The sequence below is a fragment of the Nicotiana tomentosiformis genome, chromosome 1 (assembly GCF_000390325.3).
Source record: "Nicotiana tomentosiformis chromosome 1, ASM39032v3, whole genome shotgun sequence".
Classification (NCBI taxonomy): Eukaryota; Viridiplantae; Streptophyta; class Magnoliopsida; order Solanales; family Solanaceae; genus Nicotiana; species Nicotiana tomentosiformis.
Window position 1 is genome coordinate 51,969,317 of NC_090812.1, and position 26,329 is coordinate 51,995,645.

The 26,329-nt window shown below is 35.8% G+C and overlaps 2 protein-coding genes and 1 pseudogene across 3 annotated transcripts; 2 read left to right on the top strand and 1 right to left on the bottom strand.

Moving 5' to 3' along the window:
* The first annotated feature begins 5,968 nt into the window (after window positions 1–5,968).
* Window positions 5,969–9,172, top strand: LOC104111345 (early nodulin-like protein 18). Its single transcript, XM_009621026.4, has 2 exons — window positions 5,969–6,306; window positions 8,466–9,172. The coding sequence occupies exons 1-2, from the start codon at window positions 6,102–6,104 to the stop codon at window positions 8,900–8,902; spliced, it is 642 nt and encodes a 213-aa protein (XP_009619321.1). The 5' UTR covers window positions 5,969–6,101; the 3' UTR covers window positions 8,903–9,172.
* Window positions 9,173–16,626: 7,454 nt separating this feature from the next.
* LOC104111344 (calcium-dependent lipid-binding protein-like) lies at window positions 16,627–24,335 on the top strand. Of its 2 annotated transcripts, XM_018776003.3 has the most exons (13): window positions 16,627–16,782; window positions 16,920–17,056; window positions 18,067–18,168; window positions 18,795–18,845; window positions 20,376–20,496; window positions 20,645–20,734; window positions 21,457–21,578; window positions 21,687–21,785; window positions 22,001–22,081; window positions 22,169–22,254; window positions 22,897–23,122; window positions 23,244–23,408; window positions 23,764–24,335. In XM_018776003.3, exons 2-13 carry the CDS (start codon window positions 16,952–16,954, stop codon window positions 24,160–24,162), a joined length of 1,647 nt encoding a protein of 548 aa, XP_018631519.1. In that variant the 5' UTR covers window positions 16,627–16,782; window positions 16,920–16,951; the 3' UTR covers window positions 24,163–24,335. The 2 variants fall into 2 exon arrangements, with proteins under 2 accessions (XP_018631519.1, XP_009619318.1); XM_009621023.4 differs by lacking the exon at window positions 20,645–20,734.
* On the bottom strand, window positions 17,521–17,629 carry LOC117280330 (U6 spliceosomal RNA; annotated as a pseudogene).
* Window positions 24,336–26,329: the final 1,994 nt, after the last annotated feature.

Consider the following 26,329-nt stretch of genomic DNA (forward strand, 5'->3'; position numbering starts at 1 on the left):
CCCGAAAATATTACGACGAACGACCAACCCAACATCCTGCATTTATATGGTGTTTCTCCACACCCTTCCTCCTCCAAAACTCTACAAAACAATAGTAAATCACGTAGCCCAACAGCAATACCAAACAGTCCAGAAAACAGTCCGCTACAGGTGAATAACTCGAACTCACGATTTTCGATCACCGTCCCGTGAGTTTTTACAAATATAAAACAACTTGCTATGTATCTACAGCAGAAAAAAATGGATGGAAGAGAGCAGTAAACTTACCTTATTTGTTGGATAACTCAGCTCCTATCTTGGTTCTTCAAACTCTAGGCTTTACCTCCAATTAGAACTTGAAAGGGAGAGAAAATCAATTGGGGTTTGTGGGAAATTCCTGGGAGGATTTTTGCAGAGATTAAGTTTGGCTATTTTGCCCTATTATCAGCCTAATATATGAAGGGGATAAGCCTTTAAAAAGGACTCTTTGAACGACCCAAACTGGCCCAGTTTTGGACGACCCGAACTGGCCCAGTTTTGGATTCTCGTTTAAGCAAGTAGGTGACAGTCTGCGCAATCTCGCAAAAATGCCCATATCTCTATACTCTGATATCGTATTGACAAGCGGTTTAATGAGTTGGAAACTAGACTCATAGATTTTTAATTTGATGGGTGGAACACCCTATAACTCTAAGTATATTGGTAGAAAATCGCAGTTACATTTGACCCAAAGTTTCAGTAAAACTTATGAACGTAACTTATAATGACTTTCATCGACTTTTGTTCCACCACTCGCTTGACTTCAAAACATAACACACGACTATCATATGAATAACATAACTCATAACATAACCTCCTTATCATGTTAAACACCCTGGTCTCACCCAAAAGTACATGCTATAACACTCCCAACTTGTCGACTTTCGATGAAATATTATTTTCTTCAATTCGTTTAGCTTCTAAACCTTCCAACCCTCTTTGTACTTGTTGTTCATGAACTTCAATATTTGTAACTTCCGAGGCAACATGATTAACTTACTTTATATATTTTCAAAGATGATCTCATATTTTTGGGTCCTACATTAGTTTGCTCACGACGCAGTTTTACGTACGAAAATATAGAGTGTAACAAGATTTGAGGAGGGGCAGAGTGATGAAGGAGAACGCGATTAATGCGTGATGCAGATTTTATTTATATCTTTTGTCAGGGCTATAATTGTCTTATTATTACAGATTTTTTGTCAGCTGGCTACCAAATCAATAATTTTTAAAAATAGGGTACAGGTTAAAAGGTGGCGCAAATATAGGGTACGACTGCAAATCGCCCTTTGAAATTCAAGTAGTTAAAAACTTGGTGTCACGACCCCAAATCCCACCACATGCGTCGTGATGATACTTAGTTTCTAAGACTAGGTAAGCCGATTACAATTACACTTCGAGCCATTTTTTTAAAACATATAATCTAATACAAGTGTCAAAACCAACAACGGAAATAATTATAACAACCTCCCAAGAATGGTAATACAGAGTCACGAACTCTAACTGAATATATGCAATGATCTCAAGGATCGAATATACAATATTGTTCGAATAAGAGTTGACAGTACAATAAAATAAAAAGACTCCAAGGGACTGCGACGACCAAGCAATTCTACCTTGAATCCTTGCGATCAACACACTAGCTATGCCCGAGTTCGATATCTCCAATACCTGGCTCTGCACAAAAATGTGCAGAAGTGTAGTATGAGCACACCACAATAGGTACCCAGTAAGTATCAAGACTAACCTCGGTGGAGTAGTGATGAGGTACAGTCAAGACACTCACTAGTCAAATAACCTGTGCAATATAGCAGTATACAATAGTACTGGAAAATAACTAGCAATGATAGCAACAAAAATCAACTAGTGATATAAACATCAAGGCAACAAGAACACCATAATTATTGCTCAAACGAATAAGGAATACAAGTACAACCAATTAATCAAGTCCTTCAAATATAAATCTTTCACATATAATTCTTTCAAATAAATATCTTTCGAATATACTTCTTTCAAATAAATGGCTTTCGAATATAAATTCTTTCAAATAAAAGTCACTCTGTGACACCCCATTTTATAATCATAAAACACGAGTCTCAGCCTACTTTCATATTTTCGTAACATGGGTCTCAGCCCACTTTCATATTTTTACGGTACCTCGTGCCCATATTTCTATCAAAACCGCACGAACAACTCACGTGCCAATAATAAAAATCATTATATTATCCGGCACCTCGTGCCCGCATTTCATATCACATTTGTACGGACAACTCACGTGCCAATAACATAATCATTATATTTATCAGGCACCTTGTGCCCACATTTCATATCATATCTGCACGGACAGTTTACGTGCCAATAACATAATCCGCCCGGCAATAGCCACATGCTCACAATTTCTACATAGATCAGACTATTATCAAGTTTACCAAAACAATAAGACAAGTTACACAAGATATAAAAATAAACACAAGGAAAATCACAACATCATATGAAAATCACCAGCACAATAACCCCACATCATCGCACATCATCCCTGACAATAGCCACCCTTATCTCTCCTATAGCCACCCTTATCACTCCTATAATAGCCTCCCTTATCCCTTCACCCTGACAATATCAATAGCCACCCTTATCGCTCTTATAGCCACCCTTATCGCTCCTATATCCACTCTTATCCCCGCGTAATGTCAACAATGGAATGCCACCCTTATACACTGCATAATAGTAATCCAAATCACATAACAATTCACACAGAATATTATCACAACAGCACCACATAGCCAACTCATATTTACAAATTGCCCGTAGGCCACAACCTTTCCAAAGGTACAACAAAATCAATTAACTTCACAACAGATAGCTCGTGCTCAACACAATGTATATAAAATCTCAAAAATAACAAGGATGGAAAAATAACTCAACAAGAACAACGCCTTCTTTAATCCATATTGTTGGTAAATAGATTAATACCTCTTTTCAAATTTAACTAATTAATTATTTGCAGATGAAAAATCCTTAATGAAATTAATTCTACTAAATGGCAAATCAACAGAATACAGAATCCACATAAAAGTCAAGTGACAATCACACCAAATTATCATATAAAAGCAAACTCGGCAAACAAGGAATGAGGCATGACAACTAAAGAATTTAATAAGTACCAACAATTTCCAATTTAATACATATGGGTGTCTACGAATTTTAACCGATATAATTTGCACATATAAACCAAGTATGTACTCGTCACCTTGCGTACACGGCTTTCAATCACACAATTTCCACATAAGACATAATGCCTAAGGGATAATTTTCCCACTCAAGGTTAGGCAAGATACTTACCTTTTTAAAATTAGGTCGATATCCCAAAATAGCCTTCTTGCGTGAAATGACCTCCGGACGGCTCAAATCTATCCCAATAAATTATATAACTTCATTAAAATTCCTCGAAAATAATTCTGGATGATAAAACGTCAACTTAAAATTTCACATTAAAAAGTCAACTCGAAAGTCAACACGGGGCCGTCTCTCAGAACCCAATAGAATTTTCACGAAATTCGAATATCCATTCTGATACGAGTTCAACCATACCAATTTTATCAAATTCCGATAACGAATCGACCTCCAAATTCTCAATTTAAGGTATAAAACATTTTTACCATTTTCAACCAAATTTAGTAATTTCATGATAAAACAACAATAAATTCATGTATTTTAACCAAAATCGAGTTAGGAATTCTTACCCCAATGTTTTCCTTGAAAAACTCTCGAACAATCGCCTCACCCGAGCTTTCTTCGTCCAAAAAGGGAAGAATAAGATGAAGTCTCATTTTTTGACTTTATTCAGCTGCCTAGGGGTTTGTTCTTCGCGTTCGCGACCCTCCCCTTGCGTTCGCGATGAACAAATTCCTCAACAGCCATTTCCAAACTCTTCCCAGATAGTCTCTAGTATAATGGTTATAATGTTTTGTACAAAACTCTAAATAATAAATGGTTTAACTTTCTGAAAACTAGACATCACGGGCTACAACTTTCAAGTTCTGATCATCTCCCAATTCCTTATATATTGCGAGATATAAGCTTCCAAAATCAGCCCTTTGCAACAGAAATTTCTTCTTCGCGATTTCCAAACTCTCCCAGACACCCTGTAGTATATCAACTATAACTTTTCGTACATAACTCCAAATATCAAACGATTTAATTTTCTGAAAACTAGACACAATGGGATACAGCTTTCATTTTTGGATAATCTCCAAATTCCTTATAGATTGCAAGATATAAGCTTCCAAAGTCGGACGACGGACAACAGGAATTCCTTCTTCGCGAACGCGAAGAACAAAATCCCAGAAGCCAAATCCTTCTTCGCGAACGCGAGAGGCTCCTCGCGAACGCGAAGAACAAAACCAGACATAAGACAACCAGCATCCAAAGTAGCCCAAAATGATCCGATTATACCCGAAACACACCCGAGGCCCCCGGGACCCCAACCAAATATACCAACAAGTCCTAAAACACGATACGAACTTAGTCGAGGCCTCAAATCACATCAAACAATACCAAAACTATGAATCGCACCTCGAATCATACTTATGAGTTTATGAAATTTCCAAATTCTATAACTTGTGATAAAACATATCAAATCAATCCGAAATGACCCCAAATTTTGCACACGAGTCATAAATGACATAACGAAACTATTCAAATTTCCGGAATCGAAATCCGAGCCCGATATTAACCAAGTCCACTATCGGTCAAACTTGTGAATATTTTAAAATTTTAACTTTCTAATTTTCGCCGAAATGCTTCAAATTATTTTACGGACTTCCAAATCTAAATCCGAACATACGCCTAAGTCCGAAATCACCATGCGAAACTATTGGAATCATCGAAATTCCATTCCGGAGTCGTTTGCTCAAAAGTCAAACTTTGGTCAACTCTTTTCGTTTAAACTTCAAAAATAAGAATTGTTCTTTCAATTTAATCCCGAATCATCCGAAAATCAAACTCGACCACACACGCAAGTCATAATACACATCACAAAGCTGCTCGGGACCTTAAGTCGCTGAACGAGACGCTAATTCACAAAACGACAAGTCGGATCGTTATACTTGGCCCACTTACTTTGTTGATAGTATTGACTTATTGCCGTTGTGTACTTAAATAGTAGTAATATTTATAAGATCCTTAACCGAAATGTATGAGATTTTAATAGTGTTGAAAATATTGATCCCCAACTTAAATTTTTTATAAAGGTTTATCTTGGATGTCATAGATATCTCAACCATCAAGATTCACTATTTTGGGTGTCACACATTATTTTATTTTTTTGATGCATTATTAGAAGAGATTTTAGTAAACACATTTTCTTTTACGGACTGCTGCTAAAGTGTTTTGTATAAAAATAGTGTCAAGTTCAAAGAGTCATCGTTGCACTTGGACAATGGCAGTGTAAGGAAGATTTAATAACTCACCCTAACTTCTTTTAAATTGATGTGTATTTAAGCTGAGTTGAATTAATTATGAAAAAAGGAAAAGAAAAGAACATAACAGCATTCCCTTTTCACTTTTCAGCTGGATTTTGATGTGTATATAAGCCGAGTTATATTGATTATATGAAAAACGAAAAGAAAAAAACAAAAAAGAAAAGAACATACTAGTATTCCCTTTTTCAACACCAGGTCTGGTCCAGTACCATGTGTCGCATAATAAAATATTACTACGTGTCCGGTGCTATTTCTTCTTTATATTATACCTTGCGTCGTTTGGTTTGAATATGTCGGGATAAATTAAACAGAGATTAGTTATTCTGGTATTATTTTTTATTTTTAAGAAGAAAGTATAAGTTATCCCGCACTAATTAATCCGTCATCTATAAAGTATAAGTTATCCCGATATTAATATTAATACCGAAATAATTTATACCAAGTTTGCTAACCAAACAAATTATTAAGATATTATTAAATTTTTATACCACCCCGTAACTTTCTTACACCTCATGCCAAACGAAGCTCTGCAACTATATCTGCAATTAATCCCAGATCGTCAATCCTTAGTACCAACACAACTGTGCCCATTTCTCCCACATGGCCATGGCGGTGGATTCCATGGTATTATTTGTAGCCGTAGCTCTGCTCTTCAATTTGGCTGCTTCACAGTCAACTGCAAAGTACACAAACCACACAGTTGGTGGTCCAGCTGGTTGGTTCTACAACATCAACACTAAGAAGACTTCCGCTGATTACTCTGCTTGGGCTGCTAAACAGACTTTTAATCTTGGTGATTATTTGAGTAAGTTCTTGATATCTTTGAACACCCTTTTTGGTCGTTGCCGTTTCTTGTTTGATGGTTTTAGTCGAATCTGTATGAAACAGTGGGGAGATGAGCAGAGGTGGAACTTTAAATGTTTGATCTGGTTTGCTTTTGACTTGTAAATTGAAGGAATTTAATGTTTGAAACTCTGATATTTTGCTAAAGTTGCTGGCTTCTTGAGCATCTTTAGTAAGATTGAGCAGGGTGGATTTTTATTTATTTTTTTGGAAGTCAAGGTTGCTCCTTTTTAGATTGTTATGATTGGAGGAGTTGAATCTAATTGTGGATTTTGGGGAGAAAGACTTGTTAACAAAATTATAATTTCTGCTATTAGTAAAACTTGGAGCTACTAGACATAATCTAAACAGTGGCCGATCCATAATATGCATTCGGAGCGACCTATGTATCTATTGTTGAAATCTCTAAGAATGTATATATTCATGCTAAGTTCACATCCTTTGCTCAAAGGAGTAGTGAGTCCAGCGATATCATACACGGTGTCCGTCGACTTAGGTTCCTGGATCCACCTTCGTATCCAAGGCAAGTTGTGATGCTAGTGAAGAGTCTTTAGAGATCAGAAATTTATTGACTTGCAACTTGTGTGATTCTTGCCGATTACTTGGAGATTTTGAACAAGTTTTCCTAGTACTTGATTAGGTCTTACATTCCCTGATCCTGAAATACTAATGACTTGTTGAGCTTAAAAAAAGAATGATACAATATCTGCTTTTCTGCTGCTATATCTCCTTGCCCATCTTATGTTATAGACTTTACTATTTGAAATAGCAGATAGGTGGTACGCAATCTTTGTTGTTGACAGATCTTGTCCTTTATTCCTTGCCTTCATTTGATTTCTCAGATCTCAAACATTAGTACATAAATTAAAGACCACTGGCCAGAGAAGTTACAATATGTGTTGGATCATTGTTTCTGATGGGAGGAGGAGGTGCTTTTTTAAGTTGGAGGAAGACATCTTTATGGAGTAAAATGATGGTTGAAATTTTCTGCTAAATTGCTCTTTACTTTAATGTGGTAATAGCATAAACTCATTTTGGCACTGTAGGGGAGTACAACGTATCCTGTTATCTTGATGCAAAAGTTACAATTTTTAGTGTACAATTGGGATAACTGTGATCTAGAACTCGAGTAGAGTAGCTTTCAATTTTATTGTCACTTGGATGTCTAATATAAAAAGTTCAGCTTGATTCTTTCAAGTCTAAATGTTTCATTAGAATAATTGATTATGTAAGGGAGGTGTAGCTAATAAACTTTCTGATAGTTCCACTAGGAAATTTTAGATATCATAATTGAGCTATCAATCCCATTAACGGCTTATTTGGATGGTTGTTACATGTCGTTTCATAATGTATTGTATCGTATTGTACTGTATTGTATTGCTTAATGAATACAATGTTTGGATAGATTGTATTGTTTACTATCGTTTCATGATGCCACACACCAACAATATGAAGAACAAACTTGCAACATTACCAAGAAAAAATAGGATACAAAGTATAATTATTGTATAAAAAAGCAGGATAAAGAATAAAATATGATTATTTAATAATAAGGAAGGGCAAGATGAGAGGAAAAAACAAGGTAACTGTGCCACCACACCAAATCCGTCATTTCATAAAGTGACACTTTTCGTCGTTACGTAACGACTCATTTAACGATGCGATGCAATAAAATTTAAGTAACAATCAAAACAAACATTGTATTTAAAGTAACAATACGATACAATACAATGGGTAACAACCATCCAAACAAGTTGTAAAGGGATTGCTTTGTGTGTTTACATATGATCATGAGTGTGATGAACTCATAACTATAGGTCTTGATATTATACAGAATATGCCACATGTGATCGTGTTTCACTCAGAAGTCATCAGTCTCCCTATTGTAATTTGTATGAACTCAGAACTATTATGCATTCTCTGCTTTATTTTTCCAGCTGGCGAACCCCGGAAGGAACTCCAAATTTTATTGAACTTCTTGCTATTTGTGATAACTATCAAATTGCTTTTTTATTATTTTGGGAGTACGAATTTATAATTTCTACATGTAGAACCAAGCACGTCTTATTAAATGTTGGTTTTGTATGCTATTCTCATTTGTTTTTTCGTTTGTGTGTTTAGTATTTAGTACAAACACCAACCAAACAGTTATTCAAACATACAATGAGACTACATATAGGAATTGCAGCATGGATGATGCTTCAGATGATGACACATTTCAGTATCAAGGAGGCAGCAATGAGTTTGGGGAAGCGATGACAGTCGCTGTTCCGTTGACTATCGAGGGGCCACAATACTATTTCTCCGACGCGGATGATGGAGTCCAGTGCCTGAATGGCATGGCGTTTGAGATCAAAGTGGGACATGGTATAGGACTTCCTCCGAGCCTCAACCAACCACCTCCTCCACCCTATGTGGAACCGCCATCAACGATCGAGGCGGAGTCACCGCCTATTACCGTGGTAACCAGCCACCCTAACGGTGGTGGTGTGAGGAGCAGTACTGGACTCTTCTTGGTGGTTTCTGCACTTGTAATACTGGTTTTGCATTTGGTATGAGGTAGTAGGACTATATTTCTTAGTTCTTTTGAGGATCTGGATAGCTCCTCGGCAGATTGAGGAGTTGGAGCTATCTTATATTGTTTAGAAATGAGAGAAAGAAAATGAGTTAATTCAAATAATTACAGGTTTTTTCTTCAACATATAATCATATTTTTTATTCAACTATCCTTGTTTTAGTGATTCTTGCCCTGTATTTACCACAGGGCTACATTGAGCAATCTACTTTAGCCAAGAAAATTCTAATAAAATTTCCTGATTATTTTGTGACTTTTGGGGGTTTCTTTGTGGCTTGGTTGCGAACAAAGTATATATACAAGTACATTGAACATATTAATGCAGGAGTTTTTGGTCAGTATATATGATCGGAGAGCACGAATTTGTGATTTTTCTTTTGCGAGATTTAATTTAGTGTCCATACCACATTGATACACATAATGTTGAGTCGTACAAATATATATGAATAGAAATTTAATTTACTCTAGAAAGTTGAAAACGGTACAAAATTAACTCCAGTGTGTAGTCTAAATGTTAGTTCAGATCTCAAAACATAGACCAATCAAGAACGCATAATACATATGCAGAAATAAGAAACTGAATACTGGAAAGAAAGGCCATTTTTAGCATTGGTTGGAACTAGGTCATATTTGTCGGCAAAATCCATTAATGAGGAACTGAATACTAGAAAGAGACTACTAATGTGGTATCTTGATATTAAAGCAGCCATTAAGAAGATATATTAGCCATGAAACTCGAAGCATCGGAACAAATGGAGCAAGTGAAATTTGCACAAATGGCTTTTATTTGATACCACTATTTAAATTCCGTCTCTGTTAATTCAGTGTACTAAATTTGTCACCCCACCAAACTAACATGGACAAAACTTAAAGTGTAACCTCAAAGAAGGCCATTTAATGCAAATAATACGGGACAGACAAAATAAAGCCATCTGCTATGGATGGATAATATTACAATTGATAATTTAGTTCTTAAAACTTAAAAGAGAAGCCGTTTTTACATGAGTTAAACCATGTCAAAATTGTTTGCTAAATGGTCGTCTAATGTCCAAATCAATAAAATATGAATTCTATTTTTAAACTCGGTAAATAGAGTTACCCATAAAATGATACAAGCATATGTTGAAATAGAAAAGTACACACCAATAGATCTAACATTAATTTTTTTTTAGAGATACTTATATTGATAGTAAAGTACTAAAAAGTCATTACAAGCAGCAGTATCATTAAGGACACTAAAATTACTAAGTTTTGTTAAATTATAACAAAACATTAGCTGATATGGATTTCTTTTGCTCCCAAACACACACGCAACTATACATGGTCGACGGATTGTAAGTCCAGATATCGTACCCACGGAGACGCGTGATTAATTATTTACTAAATTAAACTAAGATAATTAATCTATTCAAACGATTTTCTAAAGTGTGATTATTTAACTACAACTAATCTAGAATAGCAAACAAAGAGATTAAGGGAAATAAGTTGGCAATATTAAAGACGAATTCAATGGGAGAAAATATTCTAGAGTTATGAGTTAGCTAACAATCCCATTGAGTTTTCTACTTAAATTGTCGAATTAATTTATCTGATTTATTGATTGACAGAGTTCATATTGCTCGTAGCCTTCTCCCGAATTACTACTCGCCTATTCAAGCAAATCTAACACCTATATTCCTATGAAATTAACAAGAACGCATTAATAATTCTCGTATAATAACCAAGCAAGGCGATTAGGTGTATTCTTATCCTAACCGCAAATATGTTCCCGATAATCGAGTTCAAGATCTTGCTCTACTCAATTTTATATGCAATCTAAAATTCCCTCTCCCGAGTTCAATCCTAGATTCGTAGATAGTATTTAATTGGTGATCAAGCAATCAAATAATTAAGCGCAAGACTGAATAAATAAACCAATATGATAAAATAATAAGAACAATTCAAGTTTCAAACTACAACGTTCATGTAGCACCCAAAAACTCTAGAACTAATAAACTATGAGATTAAAGGAAGGGAAGAGAAAGAAAAACTAGTTAGAAGCCTCCTACAATCGTGGTGTGTGTTCTTCCACGTTAATTCTCCTTCAAAGTATGTTCAAAGTCTCTCAAAATAACATTTTACATGTATTTATACCAAGTAGGGTCGGGCCCAAACGAAACTACCTTTTCCTACGCGAAATAGGATTGTTACTCTATAAAAATTGCACAGGCGCGCCGCACGCGGGGTGGTAGTGGGCTTTATCAGAGAGCGTGCAAAATTGACAGCATCAGAAAATGGGCAGCCGCGGCTGTGGTGGATTCTCAGAGCTAGACTTTTCCTTGGTTTTTTACATCCGGATGTGGTTCTCGACCCCCGAACGCGATCCCGTCTTAATCCCTTGGACTTTTACTTAGACTTCAAAGCTCCAAATAGCTCGATTTTATTTCGTAACATCTACATAGCTCGAAATCACTCCTACAAGGCATAAAATACATAATTGGTGCAAAACACTAGCGATTAAAGCTCAAACTCAATTAAAGTGCAGTAAATTAGAATGCGATTAGCGACTAAAATACATAATTATAGCCTACCATCAACACTCCACACTTAAATCATTGCTCGTCCTCGAGCAATCAAACTACACTTTATATATACACGACATTTTTAAATAATTCTCCTAACTCATTACACCAAGAATATTTAAAATAGACTAAGCACAAGAGTGTAACATCTTCACCTCAAGATTTGACTCACAAGTACCTCGCATTATTCACAACTCGCTCACTTATTCTAACATAGAGGTCAATGACATTACCTTTCCTTCATGAATCAAGTGCCCTCACACGACAAAAGAGAGTAGTTCCACATAATAAAATTTAAGAACAATTAGGAACTCAAGATAGAAAGAATTTACTCACTCTCAGAAATAACATTCATATGCCACACAAGATGCACCATAGGCTTGCCCGTAGTGTACTACTCTACTAATCGAGCTCGTTCAGTCTAGGATCAAGTAGGACTTCAATTGGTTGTAATGTAGATTGCGGGACGGGTAGGATACATTTGGATATAAGAGTGACTACACCTCCCTAAGCACTTTAATACACACACTTTAACATTTAAAAATACACACTTATGTCAAACCATAACTCCACCTTCACGTCAATGTATATTAACTCCATACTTCTTTATGCACAATTACATCAAGAGTTACCACTAACAAGGAATATTTTTCACAACAATATAAATATTTTTCTTTCTTTTTCAATTCAAGTGGCTCTTACTTTTTCAAAACAGTATACCTTTCTCCTTATTTCATTAGTTTCACTCAAAAGCCAAACCAACCACCCCACACATAAACTTTTACCAAGTTCATAACAATTCGAGTGCTCATGAGAGGTGAAAATGTTCAAATAGATAGTTAATTCAAATAAATGGGTAAGGCTCGTAATGTGGTTGCCAAAGAAACAGGATTACATGCTCAAAGGGTTAACTACGATATATAACAATTAGGCAGATAAACTATATATATTTGGCTCAACAAAGAATGCCTATATCACTTCCAAGACTGAACAAAACTACTAATTCGCTTTGCAAACACACACGGAAAGTTCTAGACATCAAATGGAATGCACAGAATAATACACAAACCTCACACACACAGCACATAACTCACTCAGGATTGGACTCATCAAGACACTTTAGTCAAAGCAGTTAAGCAAAGTTAAGATCATACAATTTAAGGTACTTATACACGAGTAAAAAAACTGAGGGTAAAAGATAGCACAGAAAATCACTCAGACAATCTCTTCACCCCACACTTAAAATTGTGCAATGTCCTCAAAGCACACTATAAATAACAAGAGGGTAAAAGAGACTCCCTGGTAGGCCAAAGGCCGAAGAATTAGCAGCTCACGGGATACTCAGACTTCTCCCGATTGTTATCCTGTATGCGTGTACCCCACACTTAGTTTCAACCACCTGCTCGATTTTTCACACGTCTAATGGCTTTATTCTATGCTCCTACTCCTACAAAATACAAAAACAACACTACAACGATAACACAATAAAAAAAGAAAAAAAAAAGAAAAAAATAGAATTGGGTTGCCTCACAACAAGCGCCTTATTTATAGTCGTGGCACGACTTACACTACTTCCACTACTTTTTCTTCCACTTTGAGGATATGAATTGCGCCCCCAATTTTACATCAATTTTTTTGTCACGTTCCTAGGGCGGTGGTGTAAAAATAAAGAAACCAAGCAATAGGTATCGCATCTTGCACTTCTTGGCCTTTAAGTGAGGTATGTCATTTTGTCTCCTTAGCATCACAAATTTCAGAATATAAGCACTTTGTTCCCCATTCATTGACTCCTCCATAGGATCAAATCGATCAATTCTCATGTCACTAACCAAGAACAATGTTGAAAAATGGTTAGAATGAGGTCTAATGCGCTCCAACTCTAAAATCGCTTCACTTTTGACATGCTCACTTTTGCACATTTCATCAAGCTTGACATTATTAATACTATTTTGGTCGAGTAGTTGGAATTCCTTTTTCCGCTCTACAAGTTGGCCAGTATCCACAAAAATTGGTTGTAAGGCATCACACGCCTCAAACCTTTTATTCAATTGAGCTTGCAGGTCATGGGTATCTGAGCCAAATTGGTCTATCTCTTACCTGAGCTCAATTCTTTCGTCTATCAACTGTTCTGCCATATTTGAAAGACCATTACATAGAACCCCATGAAATTTTGCCAGTTGAGCTTGTTCCTCTAGTCAAGATTGGCTCAATATATCTACTTCTTCAAAGTTATCTTCTTGTGGGAACTCGCTCTCTTTGTCGAGTTGAGGTTCTTCTTAAAAATTGACCATTAATTCGTCCATTCTAGCCTGCAGTCCTTTGATCACTAAGGCAGTCTTTTTGTGAATTTCATGTTGTTGCTCGGCTACTTGCCTCATCACATTTTGTTGCTCAGCTACTTGCCTTATCATGTCCATAATACGAGCAACGCGTTCCATATCGTCCACTTCATTGCTCCTATCAAACTCATAAACATTATTAGAAACATCATAATAAGAACTCTAAAAAGGATAATAAGAATTAGGACAACCATCCCAATGGCTACCTTGACCACCACACACATTATAAATATTCTACTCATAAGATTGAGATTCATACTTTTGCCACAAGTGTGGTCCTCCACAATATGGATAAGGATTACCATAATAAGAATAACCAATATTCGACCAATTCTCATTCCAAGATGCCATGTCAATAAAATAATAAAATATTAAACTAAGATAAAAAAACTTGAATAGACAAAAAGTAAAAATCTAAAATCTAGTAGAATAGTTAATTTCTAAGTCCCCGACAACGGCGCCATAAACTTGTTGCTTCCAAATGCACACGCAACTATACATGGTCGACAAGTAATATAGGATTGTAAGTTCAGATATTGTACCCAGAGAGACTGATGATTAACTATTTACTAAATTAAACTAGGACAATTAATCTACTCAAGCGATTTTCTAAAGTGTGATTATTTAACTACAACTAATCTAGAGTAGCAAACAAAGAGATTAAAGGAAACAAGTTGGCAATATTAAAGATGAATTCAATGGGAGAAAATGCTCCAGAGTTATGGGTTAACTAACAATCCCGTTGAGTTTTCTACTTAAATTGTCGAATTAATTTATCTGGTTTAATGCTTGACAGGGTTAATATTGCTCGTAGCCTTCTCCCCAAGCACCACTCGCCTATTCAAGCTAACCTAACGCCTATATTCCTATGAAATTAGGATTAACAAGAACACATTAATCATTCCCGTATAATAACCAAGCAAGGCGATTAGGTATATTCCTATCCTAACCGCAAATCTGTTCCCGATACTCGAGTTCAAGATCTTGCTCTACTCAATCTTATATGCAATCTAAAATTCTCTCTCCCGGGTTCAATGCTAGATTCGTAGATATTATTTAATTGGTGATAAATCAATCAAATAATTAAGCGCAAGATTTAATAAATAAATCAATATGATAAAATAATAAGAACAATTCAAGCTTCAAATCACAACGTTCATGTAGCACCCAAAAACTCTAGAATTAATAAACTATGAGATTAAAGGAAGGGAGGAGAAAGAAAAACTAGTTAGAAGCCTCCTCCAAGCATGGTGTGTGTTCCTCCACGTGAATCCTCCTTCAAAGTATGTTCAAAGTCTCTCAAAATAACGTTTTACATGTATTTATATCAAGTAGGGTCGGGCCCAAACGAAATGACTTTCTCTTACGCGAACTAGGATTGTTACTCTGTAAAAATTGCACAGGCGCGCCGCATGGGGCGACGCGCCACGCGGGATGGTAGTGGGCTTTATCAGAGAGCGTGCAAAATTGACAGCAGTAGAAAATGGGCAGCTGTGGCGCCCCACACGCCGCAACTGTGGTGGATTCTTAGAGCTAGGCTTTTTCCTTGGTTTTTGACATCCGGATGTGGTTCTCGACCCCCGAACGCGATCCCGTCTTAATCCCTTGGCTTTTACTCAGACTTCAAAGCTCCAAATAGTTCGATTTTATTCCGTAACATCCATATAGCTCGGAATCACTCCTACAAGGCATAAAATACATAATTAGTGCAAAACACTAGCGATTAAAGCTCACACTCAATTAAAGTGCTGTAAATTAGAGTACGATAAGCGACTAAAATACGTAATTATAGCCTACCATCAATTTCTCAAAACTAGTTCCTCTTTTATCTGTTAAGACAGTTGCGTTAACAAACAAAGGGGGAACCGAATGATAGAACACGGTGCCATGTTTCGCCTGCTAGGATCCTTTGCATGCCAAAATATGTGCTACTTTATTTCCCTCGCGAAAGTTATGCCTAATGTAAACGTCTAATTTAAAAGTTCTCTTACACACAAAAAAAATAAAAGAATTTGTAAATGCAAAAAGGACCTACTAGGACAAGTAAAGAATTATCCACCTTATCTCATCCAAGATGTAAATACCCGGAGCTTAGCTCTATCGGAACTTCAGCTACTTTCAAAACTTAAAAGAGTATATCAAAGAAGGCCATTCAATGCAAATAATAAGGGACAAATGAAGCCATCTACCATGGATGGATTGTATTACAATTGATAATTCTTAAGATAGGCCATTTTAACATGAGTGGAACCAGGAGTCAAAATTATTTACTAACTGGCCACCTCATGTCCAAATTAACAAAATTAAGACTTGATAAATAGAGTAAATGATACCTCACTAAGTACATGCTGAAATAGAAAAGTACACACAAATGGATCTAACACTACTATTATAAAAAAAGAAGAAGATGTAATTGCAAAAAGGACCTACTTTGCCAAGTAAAGGATCATCCACCTTGCCTCACCCAATTTTGATTGGGAGATCCAACACCAAAATTCCAAGAGGTAGGGTACGTACCACTGCCCACTAAAGTTTAAAAGACAAATGAATCTTTCAATCATTGGGGTACATCACCTATGGATAATACTAGTATTAGGTGACCCCAAAAATATAGGGGTATGTCTGCAAAACCCAAAAGTTGTAAGAAACGGACAAACAAACTCAAAAGCCTAAGACTTAAATCCGAAAATTCAATGCAAAGCAAAGAAACGGGAAAGACCACTTTCAAGACTAGGGTACGTAGTAAATGTAATGCTTAACCGTTAAAACTCTCATTCATTTCATTAATTATGTGTACAATGAAATAGGTGAAAGATAAGTATCTTTTTTTCATCAAAGTTTTGTGGAGGAAAGGAATGCCAAGCAACCCCAGTTTGGTGTAGACCCACGTCTGAAAAAGAGCAATTATTTTCTTGTCGGAGAAGCAAAAAGTTTCAGCAGAGACCCAGATATTCTTTTTAGAGGTGGTTTTTGCTTGTTTATAACAGTTCAGTTTTAAATCTTGGAATAACTCTTTGATTCTTGAATTTCATAGTTAAGCTTCTCTTCTTTTTTGGGTTTTCTATTTTTGGAATTGGTTTTGAGGTTCTCAATTTTATAGGGAAATTGGTGTTTGAAGTGATCTGAAGTAGAATGGGGTTGATTTCTGGGATACTGATGGGGATGATCTTGGGGATCGGTTTAATGGCAGCTTGGAAACATATGATGAGGTACAGGAGTAACAAACGAATTGCTAAGGTATATATCTTGCCATACTCCAGATTTTAATGTTTTTGAAGTATAGTTCATGACAACAATTACTCTTCAGTCTCAAAAAATGCCTCAGTCCCAACATTTCCACAAATTAGTTGGCTTTTGCTATAGTTTGTATTTCAAGACAAACAATGTTGTTTCTCTTCGGTCATACCTTAGTGCGGGTGAGGTGGTTAGTGTCAGTTGCAACCCTAATTTCTGTCCTGAAGAGTGTACAAAACTGAAAGTGGTGATAACTCTGTGATTTTGTTAGTTGACTTAGTTGAAGCTTCTACTAGTCATAGGTCTGTCGGTTTGTTGCTTTAGAATAATTGTAGCTGAAGCAGTATGTTGACTAGGGATCATTCCAATGATTTTAATGGAGACGTTGTGAAATGGTTTCGAGTTGGAAGTTGGAATGAACGACCTAGCTTACAGGGGAGAAATGAGAGGAGGAGTACTCCTTTACATTTTTTTAGGATCATTTCTCATTTTGTATGTGCTTTCCTTGTGCGGGGGTCATTCTAATCTTCTCTATGTTGTTCCAATTTTATCGAATGTCCCGCAAGTGTCGAGGAGTATTCTTAACATTTGATAGTCAAAACATGAAGCGCAGTAGCGCACAACTGTCCCAGACTTGGAACATGATCTCCATTCTATCTGAAGTAGTTTATGGCGGTTATGATGTATAGCTATATGTTTGAGTAGTATATTTGTCAGTTTCTGCTATTGATGTGTATAATATTGTTGCACATTTGCTGCCTATGTGATAGTATTTTGCTGCTTGATGCTTGACTTTGCACCGAATGAGGTGATAACGGTCACCGGATATAGGTCCATATGACACTTCTGCTATAAGTAGTATTAAATATGGGCTGCAGTTGCTTTAGTGCTAGTGCCAATATTTACATGATGCTCATCATCATGCTTGCAGACAGCATTTAGGTTTCTGATATGATTTCACTTTCTGAAGGATTGGCATTCATTTTCCTTGTTATGTTTTACTTCCTTTACAGGCAGTAGATGTAAAACTAATGGGCTGCCTCAACAGGGATGATCTAAAGAAAGTGTGTGGTGATAACTTTCCTGAATGGATATCATTCCCGGTTTATGAGCAGGTTGGATGGCTTTACTTGTTTAGTGAAAAGTTCAATGAAATGTGAATAAATTTGTTAATATCTTCGAAAGAAGAGCTCGAAGAAGAACCTTATAAATAAAAAATAAAAAAAAAGAGCTCGAAGAACTAGTGCCCTTATTTTCAAGCTGATAAATCTTCCTGTCTTTGAAAGAGATCCTGAAGTTAATCAATCTATGCATATTGTTGCACTGACCTTGTTACCGTTGAGATATAAACAAAGATCCACATAAATCCTTATAGATTAAATGAAACTTTCTTTTCTGTGCTCTAGTCACTGCTCAATAGTAATGCCTTTTTGCTTGAGAAATGAAGTCAATGAAGGTTAGTTTTACTTATGGAATCTGATGAATTAGAATCAAGAGATACACTGACAGATGATGAGGGAGATTTTAAGTAGATGGAGAGATGTTTTGCTTTGGCTGTTGTTGACTGGAATATTGTGTTGATTAACAGTTATCTCCATACTTTATTAATGTCAATTGTGAATTTTAGAGGTTATGCATCATGTGGTGTTTTTGCAATCTTTTCTTCATACAATCTAAAGGAATAAATTGATGTAGTGATCATGTCGATGTTACTTTTGTCTCATTTATATCTCATGGGCAGGTCAAGTGGTTGAACAAACAATTGAGCAAATTGTGGCCATTTATTGCCGAAGTAAGCTTTTTACTCCTCTTTAGTTATCCTGAGCATTTTTCATTTTTTAAACTGGTTCTGCTGTAACTCTATTATAACCAATTTTGCTCTGTGTGTTTAAACTTTTAGGGATGTTTGGTTCACCGTTCATCACAAGTTACGCATAGATTATAGTACATGAATAATAACTGAATAATAACAGCATTACTATTGTTAGAGTCAGTAAGTATTAGAATAGTATATTACCTTACAAAAGAAGTATTAGAATAGCATATGATATAGCTATCTTATCACCTATTACCATGATCTTCTACTCACATATTTGTTCCCACCAAATAAAGATATTTAATATTTGGAACGCTCAAAGTGTAAAGGCTTTTCCTGATTGAGGAAGAAGCTTAGAAGGTAGAACTATGAATTAAGCTCAAACGATAATCCATTCCCACTTCGAACTTTATGTTTCAAGCACATTGGCATTTGATATTAGCCAAAAAGAGGATACCCGGTTAAAAAAAAGACTTGCTTCTTGAGACCAAGCACTAGTGACGACATCAACTATCTATTTTGAGATAAAAGGTTTCGTTGAAGTTTACCTTTACAAGGTTCTTACTAGGAGAATATAAAAAAAATCGGGCTCCAATTTTGAGTTGCAAATGCCCGAACTTCATATTTTAGATCGAAAAAGAGGACTTTTGAGGAGTCAAATATTAGCTTAGGAATTTTGAGGGTGAAGGCTAATTAAGAAGTCTTTTGAGCATCTTTTATATTCTTCCTTTGAGCAGTAAAGCCTAAATTTAGAAATTCATACAAAATTGGCATAGAAGCTGCTTGATGAGCCTCAGTCCCTGATTTTCAATGTAATGACCAAACTGTCCCTTTAAGTGATCTTCAAACCTTCTGTCCTTTTATTCATTTTTGCCAAAAATGAAGTTATTTCTTAGTGTGCTACTTTTTTAATTAAAACTTGAACTTATCAATAGCACACCAGAAATGGTAGAGGGCTGGGCACACTAACCGTGAGCCGTTGGCCCTCAGGGATTTCTTGGTTATTTAAATAAATAAATAACACCAGATTTATTCCATGCTGATATTACCTAATTTATAAGGGATCAAGATTTCTTGCGTGTACATGACTTCTCACCAAGCCATCTGAAATACCTTTTGAAGATTCTACAATGCTTGGAAGTTGCTTATTGTGAAAAGATCTTGCCTTGAAGTTAGAATTCAGTAGGAACATAGGTTTAGAGCACAGCGGAGACCTTTTTTTTTTTTTTTTTGGAAATTTGAGAAGATGGAACATTTGCTTTCTTATAGTTGTTAAGTTCACTGCTCTGTGCAGTGGAATTGGGTTTATAGTGTTATATATCTCATCTTGTATCTCACGGAGAATAGTACAATAAAGGTCAATGGTCATATCCTTTTCTATGGTAACAATTATATATCAATGTAAACATATCTTTAGTCATATTGTTGTGTGTGAACCATGTTGTTTTGCCAAATTCTGTATTGTGGGAGCCAAGATCCAATACTCTTGAGTATGTCACTATGCAGGCAGGAGAGGCAATTATAAGAGAATCTGTTGAACCTCTTTTAGAAGATTATCGACCCCCTGGAATTACTTCGTTGAAGTTCAGCAAATTATCATTGGGAACAGTGGCACCTAAAATAGAAGGTAGCAGCATCAAAATATCTATTATTAATTGTTTGATCAGCAAAAAGTAATTCATAATCCATTGCAGTTAAACTTAATTATCTTTTAGTTGTTGTATAACTGTTTGATCAACAAAAAAAAGTGGTATGTTAGAACTCATCCTATCCAGCTTTTCTATCCATCAAGCTGCATTTGGAAAGAAAAGACAAATTATTTAGTTGGAGTTTTCATGCTGCTACTAGTCCTCCTCATTGTGCTGGTATTCTACTCCTGAGATTCATCTGAATATTCATATCTATTAAGTTGAATTAAGTTCCAGTTTGAATCTTCTGCAGTTCAATGATTCAGTTTTGACACCAAAAGGTTTAGTTGAACATTTTAAGCCATATAGGATTGAGTTCATATGACAGCGCTCATGCTCATTTGAGCTTTCTAGCTGGTGTCAGTTCTGTGATTTTGAAGAAGACAAAAAATGCAGTATGCACTCATGTTCTCTTAATTGCTTGAAAACTCATGCGAACGGTTATTGCCTATTATAATATTGTGTATGCCTATTTATCAAAAATAATGCTGTGTAAGCCTGAAGGGAAAAGACAATGCACTAGGTGCACTGTTAGTCTAGTTAATCTGTTTTGCTAATATTTGTTTTTTTGGGTTGAGGTCTTTGCAAAGTTTGAGTTCTTTCTAGTATGATGCTGCTAATATTGAAAACTAAAGTGAAGAAAGAAGTGGGACCAAGTTTCATTTTCTTGGTAACTCCTAAACTTCTGTATCATATGTCTAAGAAAATCTTTCTCGTAATACTTCGAAATGTTGCAGCTGATGGCTACAAAATCTGCCAAGAGCTTATCGTGTCATGGTTATTGTTACATTTAGTAAGATTGTTGATAAACTTGTGCTCGTTGCATATCTGAGGTTCTTTCAGAGAGTGTCTGCGGTGTCACACAATGCTTTAGCATGTTTAATACTTAATTAATGCAGGTATTCGTGTTCAGAGCCTTAAAAAAGGTCAAATCACTATGGATATTGACCTCCGATGGGGTGGTGATCCCAATATTGTTTTAGGTGTTGAAGCTGCAATGGTTGCTTCCATACCCATTCAGGTGTGTGCCTAAACACTTTCACCTGTCTATTTTGCTTGGATGATGCTATGTTGACTACTTGGTTATTTAGGAAGAGAGTTGCACTGACCATTGCCAAATTGGTTGCAGTTGAAAAATCTTCAAGTATTCACTGTTATTCGTGTTATCTTCCAACTAACTGAGGAAATTCCTTGCATCTCGGCTGTTGTTGTAGCATTACTTTCTGAGGTATAGCCTAATTCTATATGTCAATTTGCTCCTCGATTCGTTTGTTTCATTTCTTATATTAACTTGATGTTCCTCCCATTGTTTCTGATGTGCTACATGGTTTCTTTTTTCAACATTATTTGGAGATGACTTTTCTCTCAATTAAATTACTGATTTTGAGATGCGTATGTCCTGATGGACGTTATAATGAAGTATTCCTTTTTTTGTTGAATCAGCCAAAGCCTAGAATCGACTATGTTTTGAAGGCAGTCGGTGGAAGTTTAACTGCTCTTCCTGGACTTTCGGATATGATTGATGTTAGTGTTGACATCTTCTTTAGCAGTACACTTCTAATTTTGGATATTTTCTGTTTGACTGACAATGCTGTTGTTTATCTGTGGAAGGACACTGTAAATACAATAGTGACAGATATGCTAGAATGGCCCCACAGAATTGTTGTTCCAATTGGCGGCATACCTGTGGATACTAGGTATCTTCAATTCTACAAATACTTTAGTCACCGAGCACTTCACCTTATCACTTTCTTATCCTTTTGATCCTTCTAATATGCTAATAAAGAAAAGTAAATTTGGGTTGCTTCAATTTGCTTTCTACTCGTATGCTTGAAAAACATCAGAAATCAAAATTGTGCATCTACTTAAGGAATGGCCTACTTGAAATCAATAGTACTGCTGTTCCTTCCTGTGTGACTGTATTCAGGTGTTTCAGTTATTGAGATACATGTCAGAAAACAAAAAGATCAAATGGCTTTTGGTAATTGAATTCCGAAATGTTGTGTTTTGTGATCCAGTGAAATACGCGGATCTGAATTTGAGGTAGACTGTTTTAGGGAAAAGGTCTTCCAGTGGCTTATGATAGTGGATGACCTATAAATACTTCTATTTCCTTGGGTTTATTCTCATCAAATTCTTTCACATGTTGTGATGTCTGTGCTTGTTCATTTTGCCTACTGTTGTTGGTTTGGGCTCTTTTTAAACCTTTCAGCAAACCTGTTGTTGGATAGGGAATGTAAACACTAGGTCATCTGACATGTCCACATATACATTTGTTCCTTATCGTCTCCACGTGCTTATTTTTCATTGTTATGTAACCAATGTTTCCCTAAATGCAGTGATTTGGAGCTTAAGCCACAGGGGAAGCTCATAGTAACTGTAGTCAAGGCTAATGGCTTAAAGAACCACGAAATGATAGGAAAATCTGATCCATATGTGGTTGTATACATTCGTCCACTTTTCAAGGTTAAGACAAAAACCATTGACAACAACCTAAATCCCATTTGGGATCAGACATTTGAGTTAATTGCAGAAGACAAGGAGACCCAATCCCTCATTGTGGAGGTTTGATTTGATTACTATCACATTTTTTCCTATGCTTTGCTCTGTCTTGAATATCTGATGCTGTACATACTGTTTGGGTGAATTCTTGTGTGACAGTTGATCTTCACATCAATTTGAGCAGGTCTTCGATAAAGACGTTGGGCAAGACCAGCGAATGGGTGTCGCTAAGTTGCCTCTGAATGAGCTAGTAGCTGAGACTGCCAAAGAAATTGAATTAAGGTTGCTGCCAAAACTTGATATGCTCAAAGTCAAAGATAAGAAGGATAGGGGAACTATCACAATAAAGGTACAGGACTATGTTCATACTCATTTATTGAGGTTTCGTTGTTGCTATACTTCTCTCAATCAATCAACATTCCTGAATCCTAAACTAGTTGGGTAAGATTACATGCATATTCTGTATCAATATTTAAAGCATTCATCATAGTTTGATTATTTTACGCTGACAGTCAATTTACTACAAGCCCGATCCTTTTTTGGGGTTTGGAACCTACTATGAGCTCACATAGGCACAGTTTGTTGCTATGGTACTAACCATTCTTTAATTGTGTATTGTTTAATTTTGTGTCTCCTTTAACTACCAGTATGATAGTATGGCCTAGGTAGTGGAGTGGCTTTTACAGCTTGTTTATTGCGTGCAGGTGTTGTATCATGAATTCAACAAGGAAGAGCAGTTAGCTGCTCTGGAGGCAGAGAAGGCGATCCTAGAAGAAAGGAAGAAGCTGAAAGCAGAAGGTGTCATTGGGAGCACAATGGATGCCCTTGATGGGGCTGCATCACTGGTTGGTTCAGGTGTTGGTTTGGTGGGCACTGGTCTTGGGGCAGGCGTGGGGCTCATTGGAACCGGGGTAGGTGCTGGTGTAGGAATAGTTGGAAGTGGCTTTGGAGCTGTTGGTAGTGGCCTAAGCAAAGCTGGAAAATTTATGGGAAGGACATTCACAGGCAGTTCAAAGAAGAGTGGTTCCTCTACTCCAGTAAACTCTGTTCAAGAAAATGGTGGTGCAAAGCCACTCAAGACTGTACTTGCAAATACTGATTAGTCCTGTGAACTAGAACTCAGTCTTTTCTTTTAGAACTCAGGTTTTAGTGTGACAATGTGCTGTTTGAAGATTGGAAATTAAGTTGTTCATAGAATGGTGGAAATTAATCCAGTGTGAACTTTTATGGTTCTGGATTTTCAGTACATCTTAAATTGATTGTTATTTTCAGAAAATTCTTTCAAGCTTTTTATTGATTTGTTTTCTTTAGAGCTAAGAAAAGAGTTTGGTTTATTCTCTAGGTATGTCAGAAAATTGGCAGCAAAGTTTTAGCCTTCTCGTGATCTCATTATTCTCGTCGTAACCTTGGTTAAAAAAGTGCTGCCAACAAAAAGATTAAAGATCCAATCAGTTGACTAAAATTCATTATAAGTAGAAAACGTTACAATTTTTTAGAAAGAGCTTGAACAAATAAATGATTTTCGAAAGTATGTAGGGAAATGGTTCACTTTTTAAAATTTACAACTTATTGTGTGTCTCGAAAAAACCAAGTGGATTGTCTACATCCAACAAGGCGTGCTTAATGTTGTTTTACAGAATTTTCTTTGTATCTACATGAAATATATAGTAACTAGCAAGTAGCAAAACGCCAAATTTAATGCATGTTTTATTAATAAAATAAAACATCACTATATACTTTGTAGTAGGATTTGAATCTTAAACCATGAATATAACATACCATCTTTTGGCTATAATCTCGGCCACAAAATGTTCTGTTGGTTGACAGAAAAAATTGTAATTTTTGAAATTTATGCTTTATACTAATCCATTATTAATTGTATTATTATTTATAGTTCTACTCCAGAAATAATTTCACTTTTCTCTCCATTAGTTCTCCTTTTCCTATTCATTCAAAAGGATAGAATTAAATAGGGTTTAAGGACATACATGCATTATCAAGCAATTTTTTTTAAAAGTTTTTTAAAGGAATTGAGCATATGGTTTAGTTTCTTTTTTGGATTTAGTTTCAAACCATTGATTTTAAGTATTATTCTCACGAAAACACTCCCTGAAAGTCCAAACTATTCGGAATTTTGACATGTTGAAATTTATGTCCAAATATTTGATATTTTAAAAGGGATGGGAGTCTTGGCGTAACTGATAAAGTTATTGTCGTGTGATCAGGAGGTCACAGGTTCGAGCCGTAAAAGCAGCCTCTTGCAGAAATGTAGGGTAAAGCTGTGTACTGTAGACCCTTGTGGTTAGACCCTTCCGCGAACATGCACATAGCAGGAGCTTAGTGCACCGGACTGACTTATTTGATGTGTTAAAAAGACATGAACTATTAGTTACTAAATTTTTTCTTGCCAAATTCACTCTTACAACTTTAACTAGTAGGGTGTTAATAATGTGTAAGACATTCAAAATAGAGATATAATATCTATCTGATATAGTATATCTAACTTATAGGCAGAGAGAGTCAGAATTTTAATTTAATGGGTTCTGATTTAAAACAAGGACTTCGAGTACTAACGATTAAGTTCTAAATTCAATATTTATATATATTTAATAAATTTTTAATATAAAGTATATTATTTAAGTAAAAGCTATTGAGTTTACCGAACGCGTAACTCGACTTCTACCTTCACCCTAGTACTATGTTTTATACTGTATAGCCTAGGGTGAATTAAATAATTGTGAGGAGAAGGCAAAAAAAGAGAGTGGGACTCACATAATTCACATTCTGCAAATCCTCGAAGAAGGCACAACACACCTCACTACCTAAGCCCTATACTGCTGACACAGTAGAGAGTACACTATACTTGATTGGTAGCTACACAACCAAAAGTCAATGACCTCCTTCGTTACCTTTAGCTACTCTTCCAAGCACAAAGACAAACACAAAAACAACAAATTATTCGACAGCCTCATTGTTAGATCTTGACATGCTAGTACTAATTTAAGCTAGTGTTTGGACATAAATTTAGTTGAAACTTAAAAAAAAAAAAAAAAAAAAAATTTATTGAAAAATAATTTTTGAAAGTTAAAGTTATATTTAGACATGCATTTTACTTGAAAAAATATTAAAATTTTATGAGTGGAGAAAAAAATTTCATCCAAAAAACTGATTAACTTTTCAAAAACTGATCAAATTCCATAAACAAACAATGTTTTCTGCTTTTTTTTTCCTCTATTCAAACGAGAGGTAAATATTATTTTTTTGTTTTTA

What these genes read in the sequence shown, in the direction of transcription:
- LOC104111345 (XM_009621026.4), top strand. Translation starts at nt 6,102, where the DNA reads ATGGCCATGGCGGTGGATTCCATGGTATTATTTGTAGCCGTAGCTCTG. An exon ending in TAATCTTGGTGATTATTTGA is followed by an intron (nt 6,307 to 8,465) that starts GTAAGTTCTTGA and finishes TTGTGTGTTTAG; the next exon opens with TATTTAGTACAAACACCAAC.
- LOC104111344 (XM_018776003.3), top strand. Translation starts at nt 16,952, where the DNA reads ATGGGGTTGATTTCTGGGATACTGATGGGGATGATCTTGGGGATCGGT. An exon ending in TAGTCCTCCTCATTGTGCTG is followed by an intron (nt 20,735 to 21,456) that starts GTATTCTACTCC and finishes TAATTAATGCAG; the next exon opens with GTATTCGTGTTCAGAGCCTT. An exon ending in CCCAATCCCTCATTGTGGAG is followed by an intron (nt 23,123 to 23,243) that starts GTTTGATTTGAT and finishes CAATTTGAGCAG; the next exon opens with GTCTTCGATAAAGACGTTGG.